This window comes from Morus notabilis, unplaced genomic scaffold (assembly GCF_000414095.1).
Source record: "Morus notabilis unplaced genomic scaffold, ASM41409v2 Scaffold1199, whole genome shotgun sequence".
Classification (NCBI taxonomy): Eukaryota; Viridiplantae; Streptophyta; class Magnoliopsida; order Rosales; family Moraceae; genus Morus; species Morus notabilis.
In genome coordinates, this window is record NW_010366673.1 from 124057 (window position 1) to 140380 (window position 16324).

Below are 16324 nucleotides of genomic sequence, written 5' to 3' on the forward strand. Positions count from 1 at the left end.
TTATTTTCTTTTTTTTCTTTGATATATATATATATATATATATATATATATATATATATATATATATTTTGTATGCGCTTCACTGATGCTACGTTAAAAGTTGAAGACTTTACAAAGCTGATAAATTTCTTACCCTCTCTATATTTTGGATGGCAGAGACTGGTTGAACCCTGAACTCTTCAAATAAACCGGTCTGTCTGGTTAGCAATCTTGCCACCAATACTGCAAGTGGTTGGCGTTCTACTCAGTTGTTCATGTTGGATTTTAGACGATGAGGCTCGACTAATCAGAGAATTACGTACGACTTTTGTCTTGTGAGGAAATGTTTTCAATGATAAATCAACTTTTCAGTTATCTCCAGTTGAACTTGGTTGTGTAAACTGCAAGTGATTCATCAAGGTATTGGGTGCCAAGTTTAGAGTTGGGTTCATCTGTTCATCTGTTTTTGTTTTTTTTGGTTACGCTCAGGGACAAGGAAGTTCTCATATCAGATCAACTTGGTTTTTTGATACCCTGCAGCTTATGATAGGCAAAACTAAAGAGAAGTAACCTTATAATTGTTGTCTTATGAATCAGCGTCTACGAGTAAAGATTTTGCAATTCCATGTTGTTTTTACACACTCAAGAACATGCAAGAGATGTCCGATTGGATCTATTTGATCCAGTTTCAAAATCCGGCATACAAAGCGGGTTTTGGAGATTTCTGGATGTTAAAAAAAAAAAAAAAAAAGCTTATATAAAAGTACCGAGAGTGGTACTACTGATCCAAATTTTTACATGAACCGCATTTGCAAGAATATCCTCGGATCCTCCATGCAGGAATTGATATGTATGAGCTCGTGAGATATCCATCATTATGAAGATCAACTTCGCGCCAACACATGAAATAGAGAGAGAGAGGAGAATTCTCGGAAAATTCAGCAGACCTGCAGAAATTTATGCAATATGTTAGCATTCAGATGAAAATTTTAGGACCATCACTTAGACAGCAATTTTCCTGCAAACAAAACCAAAGAACAAAACGGATCAGGGATTTAATCAGTTAAACTAGTGGGATTTGAACCAAAAATATTGATTTTCATATACTAGATATAGTACTAATTGATAAGACATACAGTTCATATATATACACGCACTAATAAATATGTAATTTATGTGTTATCAGCAGAATATGGTCATCACCAATGAGTACTTCTCCAAGGTTTTTGCTCTGAAATACAATTTGGCTTTGAAAGATATAAATTGATGTCTGATTTTTATGTTATAAATGAAAGCCCCAAAGGAAAAGTCGGTCAGAACATCAGGAATTTTATAACATGAAGTTTGAATTTGAATTGAAAAGACAGACAGAAAGAAGAAAAGCCTTTACTTGGTTTCAGATATTACAGAAAAGTGCCAAATTTGCTCCTTTGCCCTTCTCTGCTTTCTTTAATCTTTACAAACAGGTTGTTGAAGTTTGTCCATCCGGTAGTAGTAGTAATACTGAACAACAGGTAATAAGAATATAATTATGCACTAAAATCAGTATAAAATACATAGGCCTCGTTCATTTCACCGATTCAAGTTTTTAGTTTTAAGTTTTTACAGTAAAAAGCTCTCAGAAAATGCCACATCTAACTTTTTCTGTTACAGTGAAAAGCTCTAAAAAAATATCACATCTCAACTCGAATTAAAAATTTGAATCCGTGAAGTGAACGAGGCCATAATGTTCTATGTTAGATAGTAGACAAGCAAGAAGAAAAGAATAATTATTACATTAAGAGCTGATTATAGGAGTAGTTATTTATTAATTCTTTAGAGAATCTGGATGTCTGGAACATGCTGAATTTGGATCCACGCCTTTCCTGACGGTTCTCGACAATGCTCATCTAACTCCGGACAATCTTCTATGATCAAATGCTTCAATGGTGTTGTCCGGAGGAAGTCGGGTAACGCCTTTAGAGGATAACAGCCTTGAAGCTTGAGGTATTCAAGCCGTGGCATTATTCTGACAGGACTATCCACACTCCACCTTAGTATTCCCGCCCATTCGAAACACCACGGCAAATTAAACAAAATTCGTTTAAGCTTGGGGAAAAGATTCACCATTGTTGCACCATCATCATCATCCCGACCAGTAGTACCGCTTATTCTTGTAGTAATCATGTTGCTTTTAATTTCTACTTTGAAAAATTCAGGTCCAACCTTATCTATACCTCGTAAAACATATAATTCTAGTGTTTCAAGTGGTTGGAGTTTCCTCAAAGCATGAAGAATCTTAGGGCTTTGGCAGAATTGCAAGCGCAAGCTTCTCAAATTGGTTAGTGTGATCAGCCAGCTAGGACCGCCGTGGCCCATGTAACACTGGACATGTAAATTTCTCGAATTCGGGTGTGGTTGTAAGGGTTCAAGTATATACCAGAGACCTTGTATATATATATATATATCATACTTTACTATTTTATATTTAATTGATTATATATACGCATGTATAATGACCTAGAATAGTTTTATAGTTGACCTATAGAGTAGTAGAGGTCTAGAAATGTTAAGTATGAACATAGGATGATGATCAAAAGTTAGGGTTGAACATAGGATGATGATCAAAAGTTAGGGTCGTCACACTCTTTGAGCGCATTTAGAACTCATTTCAAAATGAGTTTGTTTTTTGTATAAAAATGAAAATGAAAACGTTTTCAATCTCAAATAGAAATCATTTTTAAAAATGTGTTTGGTAGTTTTATCAAGAGATTGTTTTCAATGTAAAAAAACTCATGAACATCTCTCTTTCTCTCTCTTTGCTTGAGAAAGGAGAAAACGAAAACGAAAAATGAAAAATGACTAAAAGTCGTTTTTCATTTCTCTCTCATTTTACACTAAACTAAAAAATCATTTTCATTTTCACTTTTTGTGTTTATTGCGCCAAACGCCATTTTAGAAACACTTTCATTTTTTTCTTAAAAAACGTGAAAATAAAAGCGGAATGAAATCCAAACAGAGCCTTTATATACCCATCAAAATTATACTCGAAATCCTGGAAAAGTGATCGCATTAATGCCACGTTGTTAAAACACATCTGCCCTTCCGCTTCCGCATCATGACTCTTCAAACCAAGATACCCCTGCGCCATCCACTGTTTGATGAGATCGTTTACGTCGATTACACAATCTTTGGGAAGGATGTTGCAATATGAAAAACAACACTTTTCAATTGGAGCCATGTTGTAGAAATTGTAAGTGCATAATATATGTTCAAATATAAAATTATTGTTGACTCACCTTCTAATAGTGTGAGTTTTTAAGATGGCTTAGTAAGCTAACATGGTATCAGAGAGAGAGATCTTGAGTTCAAACCCCATAAATGTACTCTTTATTCCTATTTAAATTGTTATCACTTATTGGGTATTTAATATAAAGGAGAAGGAGAGAAATAAAATATTTAGTAGGATGTTTAGTAAATTATAACATATTTTTTTAAAAAATAATACTAAATTTTAGCATAATTTGACAACTTAAGTTTTAAACATTACTAAAATACCTTAAAAATTCCTTTACCAAACACAAAAAAAAACCCAATAAAAGGACATTGCTATTTTTTTATTTTCTATTTTTGACAAACCATACCATTCATGTTTTGTCCTTGCAAGCATATCTTGATTTGATTCTTGCTTTTCCATTTAATTGGAACTGCTTCAAGCATTCAATCATTAAAATCTATTTTGTTTCATGCGTTCAAACTCACAGTTTTGATTTGCTACATCATTTTCTTCTTATAAGAAATTATATTTCAAAAGCCCAAACAAAAAATCACTGGTTTGAATGGGGTGAATGAGGCAAATAGCATAAATGTAGAAAGTATTAAATTTATAGCAGAAGTTTAAGAGATTCAAAATTAATAACATATTTTACATCAATAAAATCAAAAATCTCTAAAATAACCACGCACACCCTCTCTCTCTCCTCTCTCCTCTCTTCTCTCTCCTCACCGTGAACTTGCTCACCATCAAACCCAGAGACATAGCCTGCAAACAACGTCGTTAATGGCCTCTCCATCTGTCACGCCCCCCTAAACAAGGTCAGGTGACATGGAGCTCGATTCGGGGTTAAACGCACGATAATAAATGAAATCCCCAACGAGCCCCACACTAGATTAAAATATAAATTTCTAAGTCTTGAGCCTCTGACAACACACAGGGCTCCACTCACAGGACATACAATATTGTACATACATGAACATGTAAATATCATTACAGACATCAACTACAGTCTAGAAATCCAAATATAAGAGTTTACAGATGTTGCACTTCCTTACATTTATCCAAGAGGATGAACATAATCCTCACTTGATTGATCAGTAACAATAATCCAGCTACTCCGCACCCCTCCTAGAGTCTCCTGGGAGGGGTTTAATATTTATAAAATAATAAAACGTGAACGAAAGGCCCAGTAGGATATAATTTGAAATAACTTTGTAAATAAATGAATAAATAAATAAGCGGGTGAATAAATAAATGAATAAGTAGATAAATAAGACATTTAGTTTCAACACAACAGCCGAAACCTCACATCCTTTTTCTCAAAGGAAATACATCTGAAAATCACCATATTACAGGCATCAGCAAGTAATTTATGCTATGATAAATTACTTACACAACCACGTGCACAAGCCATATCACCTCCGGGCCAGGTTTCGGGTTTTGCCCCCAAGGATGCACTCTCCACATCCTATGTTAGCCATAAGCTGGTTTACCGATTCACAAGATCTCTTATCTTAAGAAATCATTCATTAAATTTTCTGAAATCGTTTATTATAACACCATGAACTACACAAGCCATAGGTCCCATGAAACTACGTCAAGCCATGGTCCCATGAACTGTAACAAGCCATGGATACCATGAACTACATCAAGCCATGGGTTTTAAATGCTTTTCTTTCGCAAACAAGCCATTTTCTTTAAAACATTTGCAAGGCCAAAACTTTTTTGAAAATCAGGCTCACAAAGAAAAAAGGGAAGAAATCCTACCTGTCAATATCAAACCTATGACTAGCGTGGCTCTATTCCAGGTTTTGCTTTCATGAAGCCTTTCAATCCGAGCTCTCAGCTAGCAATCATACAAAACAACACTTTAGGATCAAACTCTCATTCCTAAAGTAGCTCAAACACAATTATGCCATTTGATTTCCTATTTGTGTGCCCTAATCCAATTTCATGTTTCAAATCATCATTCCAAGTGTTTTCAATCTCAAAACAAGGATTAAAGATGCTAATGCATTTACTTTAGATCCCCAAATGAAGCTAATTTGGGTTCTCCTAAAAAACAGAGGTCAAAACAGCATTTTCAGGCAAAACAGGGTCGAACCCCATGTACACTGGTCGACCGGTGACAGAGCAGTGCAACACCACCGGTCGACCGATGGTGTGCAATCCGGTTGACCGGTGAGGCTAATGCAATCCGGTCGACGGCACAGGTCGACCGGTGGAGGACATCAGTGCGAGAGAGGCTCACAAAATCAGTCTGAAAACTTACAAATCCAGTCCCAAATTGAGATATGTCATGGGATAACCACTAGATCCGGGTTCTAAGTACTAAATCAAGTCCAAAGAACCTAAGATCTCCAATTTCTACCATGGTTTTACTCAAAATCCATCAAAATCAGTTTTGAACCAAAATAGGTTTTCAAATCTTAATAAATTCAAGATTCAAGAGAGGGTTTTTTAGAAATCTTACCTCAAATCCTTCTCTTGATGTTGAAAACTTCTTTAAATCCTTCTTTGGTTCAAGATCCTGTCATTTTGGGACAAAAAGGGGAGAGAGAGAGAGAAGAAACGAGAGTGAGGAGAGAGAGGGAGCGTGCACGGGAAGGAAAGGAAAGGAAGAAAGAGAAAAGGGAAAAAGAAAAGAAAAGGAAAAAGAAAAAAAAAGGCATGTGTACAATATTTTAAAATGACAGTCTAGAAATGCGCTCATACACACTTCTGGGTAAAAATGTAAATACTGAGAATATTTAAATACCTTAGAATTATTTAAATGCACACATGTCAGAAACACTTATTAATTAATAATCAAGTAATTAATGTAGATTAGGCACACTAATCAATCTCAATTTCCTTAATTAATATAGTTTAATTCCTCGGGGTGTTACACCATTACCATTAAGCATCTCCATGCCTCTCTCTCCCCCCAAACTCTCTCTTTCTAACTTCTCTATCTGCCTCCAATTGTGTCAATTCTATTCCTCCACTTGAGGCCAAAGTCGTGAAACCAATGACGGTGGAATCAAAGCTCGCAACAGTAAAATCGAAGCTCACGATGTGTAGATTTCGAAGGCGGATTAGACTAACCAAGAAGGTTTTGAAATGAGTATTTTCAATTCAATTCTAAATTGTATTTGTTTTAAATATTGAAGTAATTACGGCCTCATTCCTTTCACTGATTCGAGTTTTCAATTTCAGTTTTACTATAGTTAAAAGCTCTCACAAAAAGTCACATCTAACATTTTTGCTACAGTTAAAAGCTCTCATATAAAATCGCATCTCAGCTCGAATTGAAAATTCGAATCAGCGAACTGACGAGGCCTACATGTCTTTTGGAAATGGGTGGGTGGCAAACCTTGTATGGGTCAACAACCGCGCTCATGATCCCTCTCTCTTCTTTTAAATTACTTTCCAACTAACAAATGCATATCGTAAATAAAATCTCTGCTGGAGGAAAAAGTGTCTTTCATTGAAGTTTTAGATTCACACAATCGGGTCAAAAGTTCTCATAGTATGATATAAAAGTTCTCATACTTTACTATGTTATATTTAATTGATTATAAATACGCATGTATAATGATCTAGAATAGTTTTATAGTTGATTTTTGATTTGTTTTGTGAGGTCGTAAATTTAAAATACAAGCATGCTTAAAAGTCAAATTTAAAGTGTAATTACGAGTATAAAGAACCTTAGGTCGTGGGAAAACTTAGCTGGCTTGGCCCTACATACTTACACATACAAATATTCTATGTATATGCACATATCAGGAAAATGATTCTCTCCAAGGAACCATATTACATATACACATATAACATAAAATACATAAATGAATGTAGTCCTGATTAATTTGATAATATAATTGGGCTGACTCTCTTGAAGTCTATCTCTATTTGTTTACCTTAAAGAAAAAGAATTATTATAACACTGTTAGCCTTTGAACGATCAGCATTCTATCTTTTTGGGTTTGAATATTTTTTTTTATAGTAAATTACACTCTAACTTTTCTGGGTTGTTTTCTTCTGACGGTAATATCGATTATGAATTTTTAAATTTTAAGAAAACTAATTACCACTTTATCGCATAATAGTTAAACTTTTATAAAGGTGGTTTGTACTTAATGTAACAAATTCTTTAATGTTCCATGTTACCACACGACGGTACCTAATTACTATGAAAAAATGTATAGAGATCAAAGTGACACAATGCTAATATAACTAATTCTTTAAAGTTCCATGTTACCACATGATGGTATATAATTACTAAGAAAAAATGTATAGAGACCAAAGTGACACAATGCTAATAGTTCAAGGAGTAATCGAGTTAATAACTGTAATAATCAAGGGCTCTTTTGTTTTATGCGTTTAAACTTATGACTTTGATTCTGCTACATTGTTTTCTTCTAAAAAAATTTGAATTTCAAATATCAAAATCAAGAATCACTGGTTTAAGCACATGAACCGAACGGACCCTAAAAGATCTCACGCCTATTACGCATGAACCTTGCTCCGCTCGTCAACTTTCATAAATTTGATAAAGTTGAGGAGGGAAAGAATAAGGGTCTATAAGTTAGGGAGAAGTTTAAAAGCTAACCATGATAACATAGAATGGTTAGGGAGTTCAAGCTTATGTGGATCTGATTGGAGACTTGCTTCCGTTGACGATTGATAAGTTGAGAATTTGCAGGGTGACCTAGTCTTTGTGAAAGAATGATTTGTATAGAGCTTGGAAGATGACAAAAAAATGGGGTGGAAGGTCGAAGGTAGCCTCAATTTGAGCATTAAAGACATTAGGAACTGGAAATTTGTCTACAACCTTCACCGCCGGGAGGAGAAGACGGTCCTTAGTTGCTGGTCCCTTCAGAATGTCACGAACCTCTGCTGGAGCAGAGGTATTGAGTGTCCTCTTCTGCTTGGCCTTTGGTGCCTCAGCTCCGAGCTGAGAAGTCCTCTTTGGCGGCCCAGAATAAGAAGCTTTTCCTTTCCCCTTGTTGATTTTCGGAGGAGCAGTTGGCTTCCAGCCAAGAAGATCGGGGAGCTGAAGGTAAAAGGTTTTCACTTCTGAAACAAAACAAAAAATGTCAAACCAAGAAATAGTTTAAGGCTAAGTAAATATGATGACTCAAACAAGGAAGCTAACCTTCAGCGCTTAGATTGAAATACTCATGCATGGTCTGGAGATCCCTGGGGTCTAGAAGAGACAACAATAGGCTCGAATCCCCGAGATTGGCTGCGGTTAAAAGGGTGTCAATGTGATGTTCACTCTCAGAAAGTTGAAAAGATGTTAGAACCCTCTCCTTCCTGTTCCCGAATAGATTTGGGCAGTCTAAAGTCCCCGCATAAAAAAAAGGGTTAGAACGGTGTGACTATCTATATAGGGATACACAATGGATAATACCGGTATAGTGCTCACTTAGTCGCCTGAAGTTGGTTTGGACCCCTTCACGCCGAGGTCTATGATCAAAGGGGTAGAGGTCTACGATCAGAGGGGTAGTGGTCGAACCTACCATTGACCATGAAGAACATGAGTTTCTATGCGTGGGACGATGAGGGAAGCCATTTTATTAATTTACCTAATATGGGCTTGGATCACCCTTAACTTCCTAAGAAGTACCACCTTTTTGCGACATGGTAGAGCTTATATACGTACAAAAATTCATCTAGCGACAGCTCCAAATCAAACCGCTGATGCTATAAAACCCATATCCCGACGAAGCAATACCAAAAATTGGGTGCTAGTTGGGTTAGAGAAATGCCGTGAAGATAGCAGAAATCCTTGACGAATGGATGGATGAGAAGGGTCCTCCCCGCATGAACGACTTGGTGTAGACAGAAAGATAACCAAGAGGTGGAAAACTTGCTTTAAAATGTTTTTCTTGTAGAAGGTACTAGAGCCATCTACCATCTATTCGCCCATCTTTGAATGCCTTTAGAATGTTCTAGTTTTGAGTTGTAGCTCCGTAGAGTCGGCGGAGGAGGAAGGTCGATTAGAGCCGCCGCTTATGGTAGCTAGTTGGACATCCGTGAGAGATGTGGAAAAACCAGTAACCACGCCCCCAGTATAATAACAAGTACCTTTCAAGGAATCAGCATTGACGTTCCCCTCACTGTGTTCACCTTCGACCATGCGGTCGATGCTATCATTATCCTTTTGGGGGCCAGTCGTATATTCATCAATCTCCCTTAATAAAATGGTCATCTTTAGTTGAAAAAGAACGCCCATAAGGTTCAGCTGTTGAGGGTGGGTCAGGACTCACAAGGGACGTAAATGATGACCCGTCTCACCGACTATGTTTTTTGGGTGCCATAGTTAATTCTGAAAGGGAATAATGAGTGTTAGAACCCTAAGGGTGAAGAAGGGAGAAGGGAAAGTTAGCCAAACAGTCGACACTAAAGCGACTACATTTGAACTTAAGGCCTAAAGAACTTATGGTTTGTGAGACGTCGAGTGTTCAATGTAGAGACGAGTATTCAAAGGAAAATCTAGAAATTAAATTAATGAACCATAATCTAAAATTCCTCAGAATGGATTAAAACCCCAGAAAAACAGTTAAAAAATATGCAACAACAGCGAAAGGTAAGTTTTCTAGTTCATATTTTCCTATTTCTAACTATTTTTATGCAGGAATCAACAACAGCGAAATGTGGAATTTCTACGTACTCAGCAAATGCAGAAGGATAAAAGGAGAGAGATTTTAAGAAAAACTTACTAGACGTTTAGAATTAGAAGGTGTCAAATTGAAGACTGGAAGGGTAAAATTTAGAACCCTAAATCAAGCATTGAATGAGGCCCACATGTCATAAATGAGGGCATTAAATAGTCTAGGACAGCTCAGCTCTAGCCACTACGTCGGATGACAACTCGCTTAGGAGCAGATTGCTAGTTAAGAATGTGGCATACATAGGAGGTCGACCGCTCTAAGGAGATGCAAAGGACAACATGATGTTGACCACATCAACAATTGTAGGCGAAGATGGTTCACGGAGCGCTTATGAAGTCGAGTCTACGCAAGTCAAAAGATATGCGAGATTGGCTTCGGGATTTGCTATTTGTAATTCGAATATATGAAATTTAAGCAATAAAATCGTTCGGATTGATTGCAATCTTCATCTTTTGGGAAACAATCCCAAAAGATGAGGGAAATATCCCCGAATAAAATAGGGAAACCAGCAAGGACGATGGTCAACGATAGAAATAAGGGATTGTAGGTCGAAAAATCCCTAAGTCTCTTTTACAGCAATTAGAATGTGTAATTCTCTCCAAAAAATAGTGAATTCTCTCCTCCCTACAGTGGATGTAGCTTTTAAATTAAGGTTGAACCACAATAATTCTTGTGTGTTCTGGTCGTTTAATTGCTTTTAATTGTGTTTTAGAACATTTAATTCGCACAAAGCATTTTGAAACTTGTTATATTTCTTTTGACAAATTTTCAACAGTAAAATCGTGAAGCCAGTGACGGCGGAGTCGAAGCTCACAACAGTAAAATCGAAGCTCGCGACTCACAGATCTCGAGGGGATTAGACTAACCAAGAAGGTTTTGAAATGAGTATTTTCAATTAAATTTTAAATTAAATTTTAAATTGTATTTGTCTTAAATATTGAAGTAATTACGGCCTCATTCCTTTTATTGATTTGAGTTATCAATTTTAATTTTGCTATAGTTAAAAGCTCTCACAATGTCACATCTAACTTTATTTGCTACAGTTAAAAGCTCTCACATAAAATCACTCTCTCTTCTTTTTAATAATTTTCCACCTATCAAATGCATATTGTAAAGAAAATCTCTGCTGGAGGAAAAAGTGTATATCATTGACGTTTTGGATTCACACAATCAGGTCAAAAGTTCTCATAGTATGATATTTATATTTATATATATATATATTTATATCATACTTTACTATTTTATATTTAATTGATTATATATACACATGTATAATGATCTAGAATTGTTTTATAGTTGATTTTTGATTTGTTTTGTGAGGTCGTAAATTTAAAATACAAGCATAATTAAAAGTTAAATTTAAAGTGTAATTACTAGTATAAAGAACCTTAGGTCGTGGGAAAACTTGGCTGGCTTGACCCCACATACTCACACATACAAATATTCTATGTATACATGTCAGGAAAATGATTCTCTCCAAGGTACCATATTACATATACACACATATGTAACATAAAATACATAAATGAATGTAGTCCTGATTTATTTGACAATATAATTGGGCTGACTCTCTTGAAGTCTATATCTATTTGTTTACCATAAAGAAAAAGAATTATTATAACACTGTTAGCCTTTGAACGATCAGCATTCTATCATTTTGGGTTTGAATTTTTTTTTTATAGTAAATTACACTCTAATTTTTTTTGGGTTGTTTTCTTCTGACAGTAAAATCGATTATGAATTTTTAAATTTTAATAAAACTAATTACTTCTTTATCGCATAATAGTTAAACTTTTATAAAGGTAGTTTGTACTTAATGTAACAAATTCTTTCATGTTCCATGTTACCACACGATGGTACCTAATTACTAAGAAAAAATGTATAGAGACCAACGTGACACAATGCTAATATAACTAATTCTTTAAAGTTCTATGTTACCACATGGTGGTACATAATTACTAAGAAAAAATGTATAGAGACCAAAGTGACACAATGCTAATAATTTAAGGACTAATCGAGTTAATAACTATAATAATTAAGGGCTCATTTATTTTATGTGTTTAAGCTCATGGCTTTAATTCTGTTACATTATTTTCTTTTGAAAAAAAATGAATTTCAAAGGTCAAAATAAAAAATCGCTGATTTAAGCACATAAATCAAACGGGCTGTAATATTTTTATTATTATTTTATATTATTTTATTTTATTTTTAAAGGAGCGTGATCTATTGTTCTCAAAAGCCCACGTTCTCAAAAGAAAAAAGTCAATCTAGGAAGTTGAGGAGGAAGGAAGAGGATCAAAAGGAGGAAGTCATTCTTTTATTTTATGTTTGAGTTCTACTTTGATTCATGAATTTTTGTTCTAATATTCTTGCAAATGAGCAGGAGAGAACGAGTATCCGGTTAAAGAAGAAGTGTGCTTGATCGATCAACTTTGTTTTAATCTTTCAAATTAGGAGGACTTCAAAAGAAGAATATGAAGAAGAAGAACTTGATTCGTCAATTCTGTCCGAAGAAGAAGAAGAAGAAGAAGAGGAAGTTTATTGGTCAATTTTTTTCGAAGAACAATATCCAGCTATTGATATATATATATATATATATATATATTGTGTGAGCTAATTTCTCTGTGATATGAGTTGGTAAAGAACGACAATGGTTGCTGCTCTGCGAAATCCATGACCTTCTCTTATTATCATGAGGTTCGTCATCTGAACTTAAACTGTACACAATGATGACGTTTTTCAATTCGTTTAGCAAGAAATTCTGCCATAAAATATCTATTTTATTTGAATTACGCTGTTATTGCGAGAACTTTATTAAATTAAAATTAGTTGAAGTTTATCAATGCATGTCTGCTTTATTAGAAGGAAAAATTGTTTAATTTTCCTACAGGAGACTACATTATATATGTAATATTTTTATTAGGTATTGTTGTTGTTAGATATAAAGAATGTTGCAGGAATAGATCAAAATAGTAGTATTTAAGAATTTTTAGTTGCATTGACAACTAAAAATGACTTGCTACAGGTAGTTGAATCCTACAACGCAGTGGGTTGAGTGGGTTTTAGGGATCTTAGTGGACGTTTAGTTCATGGATTCAGAATCACTCTCGGTTTACGTGTATTTTTTGTGAAAAAAAATACTATAGCGAGTCACGAATCATAATTCGAACCATGACTCACAACGGCTTAGGATAGAGAGAAGCGGGAACAATTGGATTAAGAGCTTGTTTGGAATGTTTAAAAGGAAAAAAAATTATTTTTGGCTTATTTAGTTCAAAAAGGTTGATTTTGAGTCTGTTTGGATAGGCAACAATTTTCAAGTACTTTTGGTTTTTATACTCGTTTGGAACAAGTCAACTGCTTGATACTTGTAGATAGTGTTGGAAATTTGGATGGGCCGCTCGCGACCGCCTGAAAAAACCGATTTTGGGTCCGATGCCCGAGCCCGCCCGCCTGAATTTTTCGGGCGCCCACCCGAGCCCGAGAAGGCCTATGGACGGGCCGCGGGCCTGGTTTTGGTTGCCCGAGCCCGGTCGGGCAGCCTGAGCCCGCCCGAGAAGCCTGAATATTATATTATATTAAATATTGTTTCCCACACACACGTCAACAACTAGATCAATGACAATTGTCCATCACAGTTTAAGTAAATAAGCCACACACCCAAATCCAACCCACTGTCCCTCAATAGACAGCTAGCTTTCAATTTTCAACCACATTTCGACTCTCAATTTTTGAGCTTAGCAGGAGAGTCGGCAATTAAGAAAATAAAAAAAGAAAGAAAAAGGTGAAGATGGGGCTGACGACAATTCGGAAGGCAATTGGGGCGGTGAAGGACCAGACGAGCATTGGGATCGCGAAGGTAGCGAGCAACAAGGCGCTGGAGCTGGAGGTGGCAATCGTGAACGCAACGAGCCACGATGACGATCCGGTGAGTGAGAAGTACATCCAGGAGATCCTCAACCTCACATCCTACTCACGAGGCTACGTCCACGCCTGTGTGGCGGCGGTGTCGATGCGACGGGGGAAGACTCGTGATTGGATTGTGGCCCTGAAGGCGCTGATGCTGATCCACCACCTCCTCAACGACGACGACCCTCTGTTCCAGGAAGAGATCCTCTACGCCACCAGGAGAGGCACTAGGCTCCTTAATTTGTCTGTTTTCAGGGACGAGGCCCACTCTAGTTGTTGGAATCATTCCGCGTTAGTCAGGACTTATGCTATGTATTTGGATCAGCACCTTGAGTTGATGCTCTTCGAGAGGAAGAGCGAACTTGGGCATTCGGGCGGTCACTCGGGCAGGGGGGTCCTCAGCGACGAGCAGGGATTATTTTTCTCTTAGTCGGGCTGCCCGAGCCTGAACCCGACTAGGAGGCTGGATGGACGGACATAGGCTCCTATCTGCCGAGCCCGAAAAAATTTGGACTTCCGGTAGGCCCGCCGCCCAAAGTTCCAGCACTGCTTGTAGGTATAGATCTTATCAAAAATAAAAAAAATTATTTAAGTTTTAACCTTTTATTTTGGAATAACAAATCAAGCATTCAACAACGGACAATATTTTGTATGTGATTTGGTATTGTTGAGTCGTAACGAAGTTGTACAAAGACAAGGCAAGGGACTTTTTCAAAAATGTACTTGTCACTCTATAATTAGTTCAAATGTGAATATGAAATTTTAATTAATAACAACAATAATTATTAGTTTATAAAATATTACATACTAATTATAGAATCCTTTAATTTACTAGTATCCAGGTCCATAGATAAAGTTTCTCCACAAAATTAAATTTACCAAATTCAAATGACGATTTTCTGAGAGAAAATTAAATGTAATTGTTGAGAGAAATTTCATTGAGAGTGAGAGAAATCAAGTCATGGAGGGATTCTCTTGTATCGATTATCTTCAATAATATAGTGAAATCAACGGCAGCAGAAACATAATATAGTTAAATTAGTGAACTTGTATTAAATTCTTAGTGTTGATTTATACTTTTTGTTCTCATTAATGTATTTTGATTTAAGCCCAGATATCCTAACAAAAGATTCCCAATTAACATTCTTTTGGCAAGAAGCTCTGTGAAAGAACTCACTCATTACCCAATCAACTCAATTAGTGCCACAAATTAATTTGGTGTTTTAGTTCTGTCATTTGACTTTTCACCCTCCTTTGATTATCTATATTTCTTCATGAATCACCAAGTTATATTTCAATTTATATCTACCATCTTTTCCAATCCTAACGTAAACCCTAGCCTCATTGTTAAAATCTCTCTCCCACACACACTCTCTTTCTCCATCTTATGAGCTCTGCCACCTTTTCTCCATCCCCCAAATACCAATGCCACGAGACCTCCAATTCACCAACAGGGCAATGATGGGATTTAGGCCTCCATCAAGACTTCGGAGCCTATCTCCTCTCCAATTTTCATGATTTCTTCCAAATTTGCGAGGTTCGAAATCCTAGCAGTGGAAAAAAAAACCAAATCTCACTTGGGAGATTAATGTGTAGTGTGAGGAAATATCACGCCATTGTGAAGCTAGAAATAAGAGAGGAAGGAGATCATCATGTCAACGTTGGATTTGAAGCGTATTGCATTCCGATGAGCTTTTTTAGAGTTTTCAATATGAAGAAGATGCTTTAGGTGTTCATGAGCTTATGCTAAAAGCTCATTCTAGTTCTTGAGAGAAGAGCTTATGCTTTAGGTGTTCACGACATTTTTTGCGATGGCATTTGTCGTCGCAAAAAGTAGAATATTTGCGACGACATGTCGTCGCAAATAACCTCCGTTTAAAAAAATCTACATGTCGTCGCTAATAAATTCGTTGTCGTCGCAAATAATTTTACCGCGCAAATTTTGATGGCGCGGATTTTTGGCGCGAATGTAACCCACGTTTTACCGACGATAATTGGCCATATTTGCGACGACAAGTCGTCGCAAATAAGTTTAGATTATTTGTGACGACATTGTTTCATTGTCGTCACAAATAATCTAGTTGACGAGCAAGTCGTCGCAAATAAGTTTAGATTATTTGCGACGACATTGTTTCATTGTCGTCGCAAATAATCTAGTTGACGAGCAAGTATGGGCGGGAAAAAAACATTATTTGCGACGATGTTTGTGTTATTTGCGACGAAAATGTCGTCGCAAATATTTTTTTATTTGCGATGACTTTGTCGTCGCAAATAACTGCCCTAATTAGTGTCCTCGCCTTCTTCTTCTTCATTTTCTCCCGACTCTCTCTCTCTCTTTATCCTGCAAAATCTCTCTCTCTCTCTCCTGTGATATCTCTCGCCGCCTCCTCTTTCCGTCGCCGTCGCCGCCGCCGCCGCTCCCATTGCCGGCCGTTCTTCTCTTTGTTCCCTTCTCTCTTCCCTTCTTTCTCTCTCTCTCTTCTTCCCCTCTCCTTCCGCCGCCCCGCCGCCCCCTGCTGCT

The 16324-nt window shown here is 36.5% G+C and overlaps 1 protein-coding gene and 1 long non-coding RNA gene across 2 annotated transcripts in view; one reads left to right on the forward strand and one right to left on the reverse strand.

Annotated features, from left to right (window-relative positions):
* The window catches only part of LOC112094063, a 2383-nt gene extending 1953 nt beyond the window's left edge, over positions 1-430 (forward strand). The window contains exon 2 of the long non-coding RNA XR_002903335.1: positions 157-430. This is a non-coding gene — a long non-coding RNA (uncharacterized LOC112094063). The remainder of the gene's footprint in view (positions 1-156) is intronic.
* A 1364-nt stretch (positions 431-1794) lies between these two features.
* On the reverse strand, positions 1795-2337 carry LOC21397990. The gene has a single exon (XM_010110975.1). It carries the CDS (start codon positions 2335-2337, stop codon positions 1795-1797), a length of 543 nt encoding a protein of 180 aa, XP_010109277.1.
* Positions 2338-16324: the final 13987 nt, after the last annotated feature.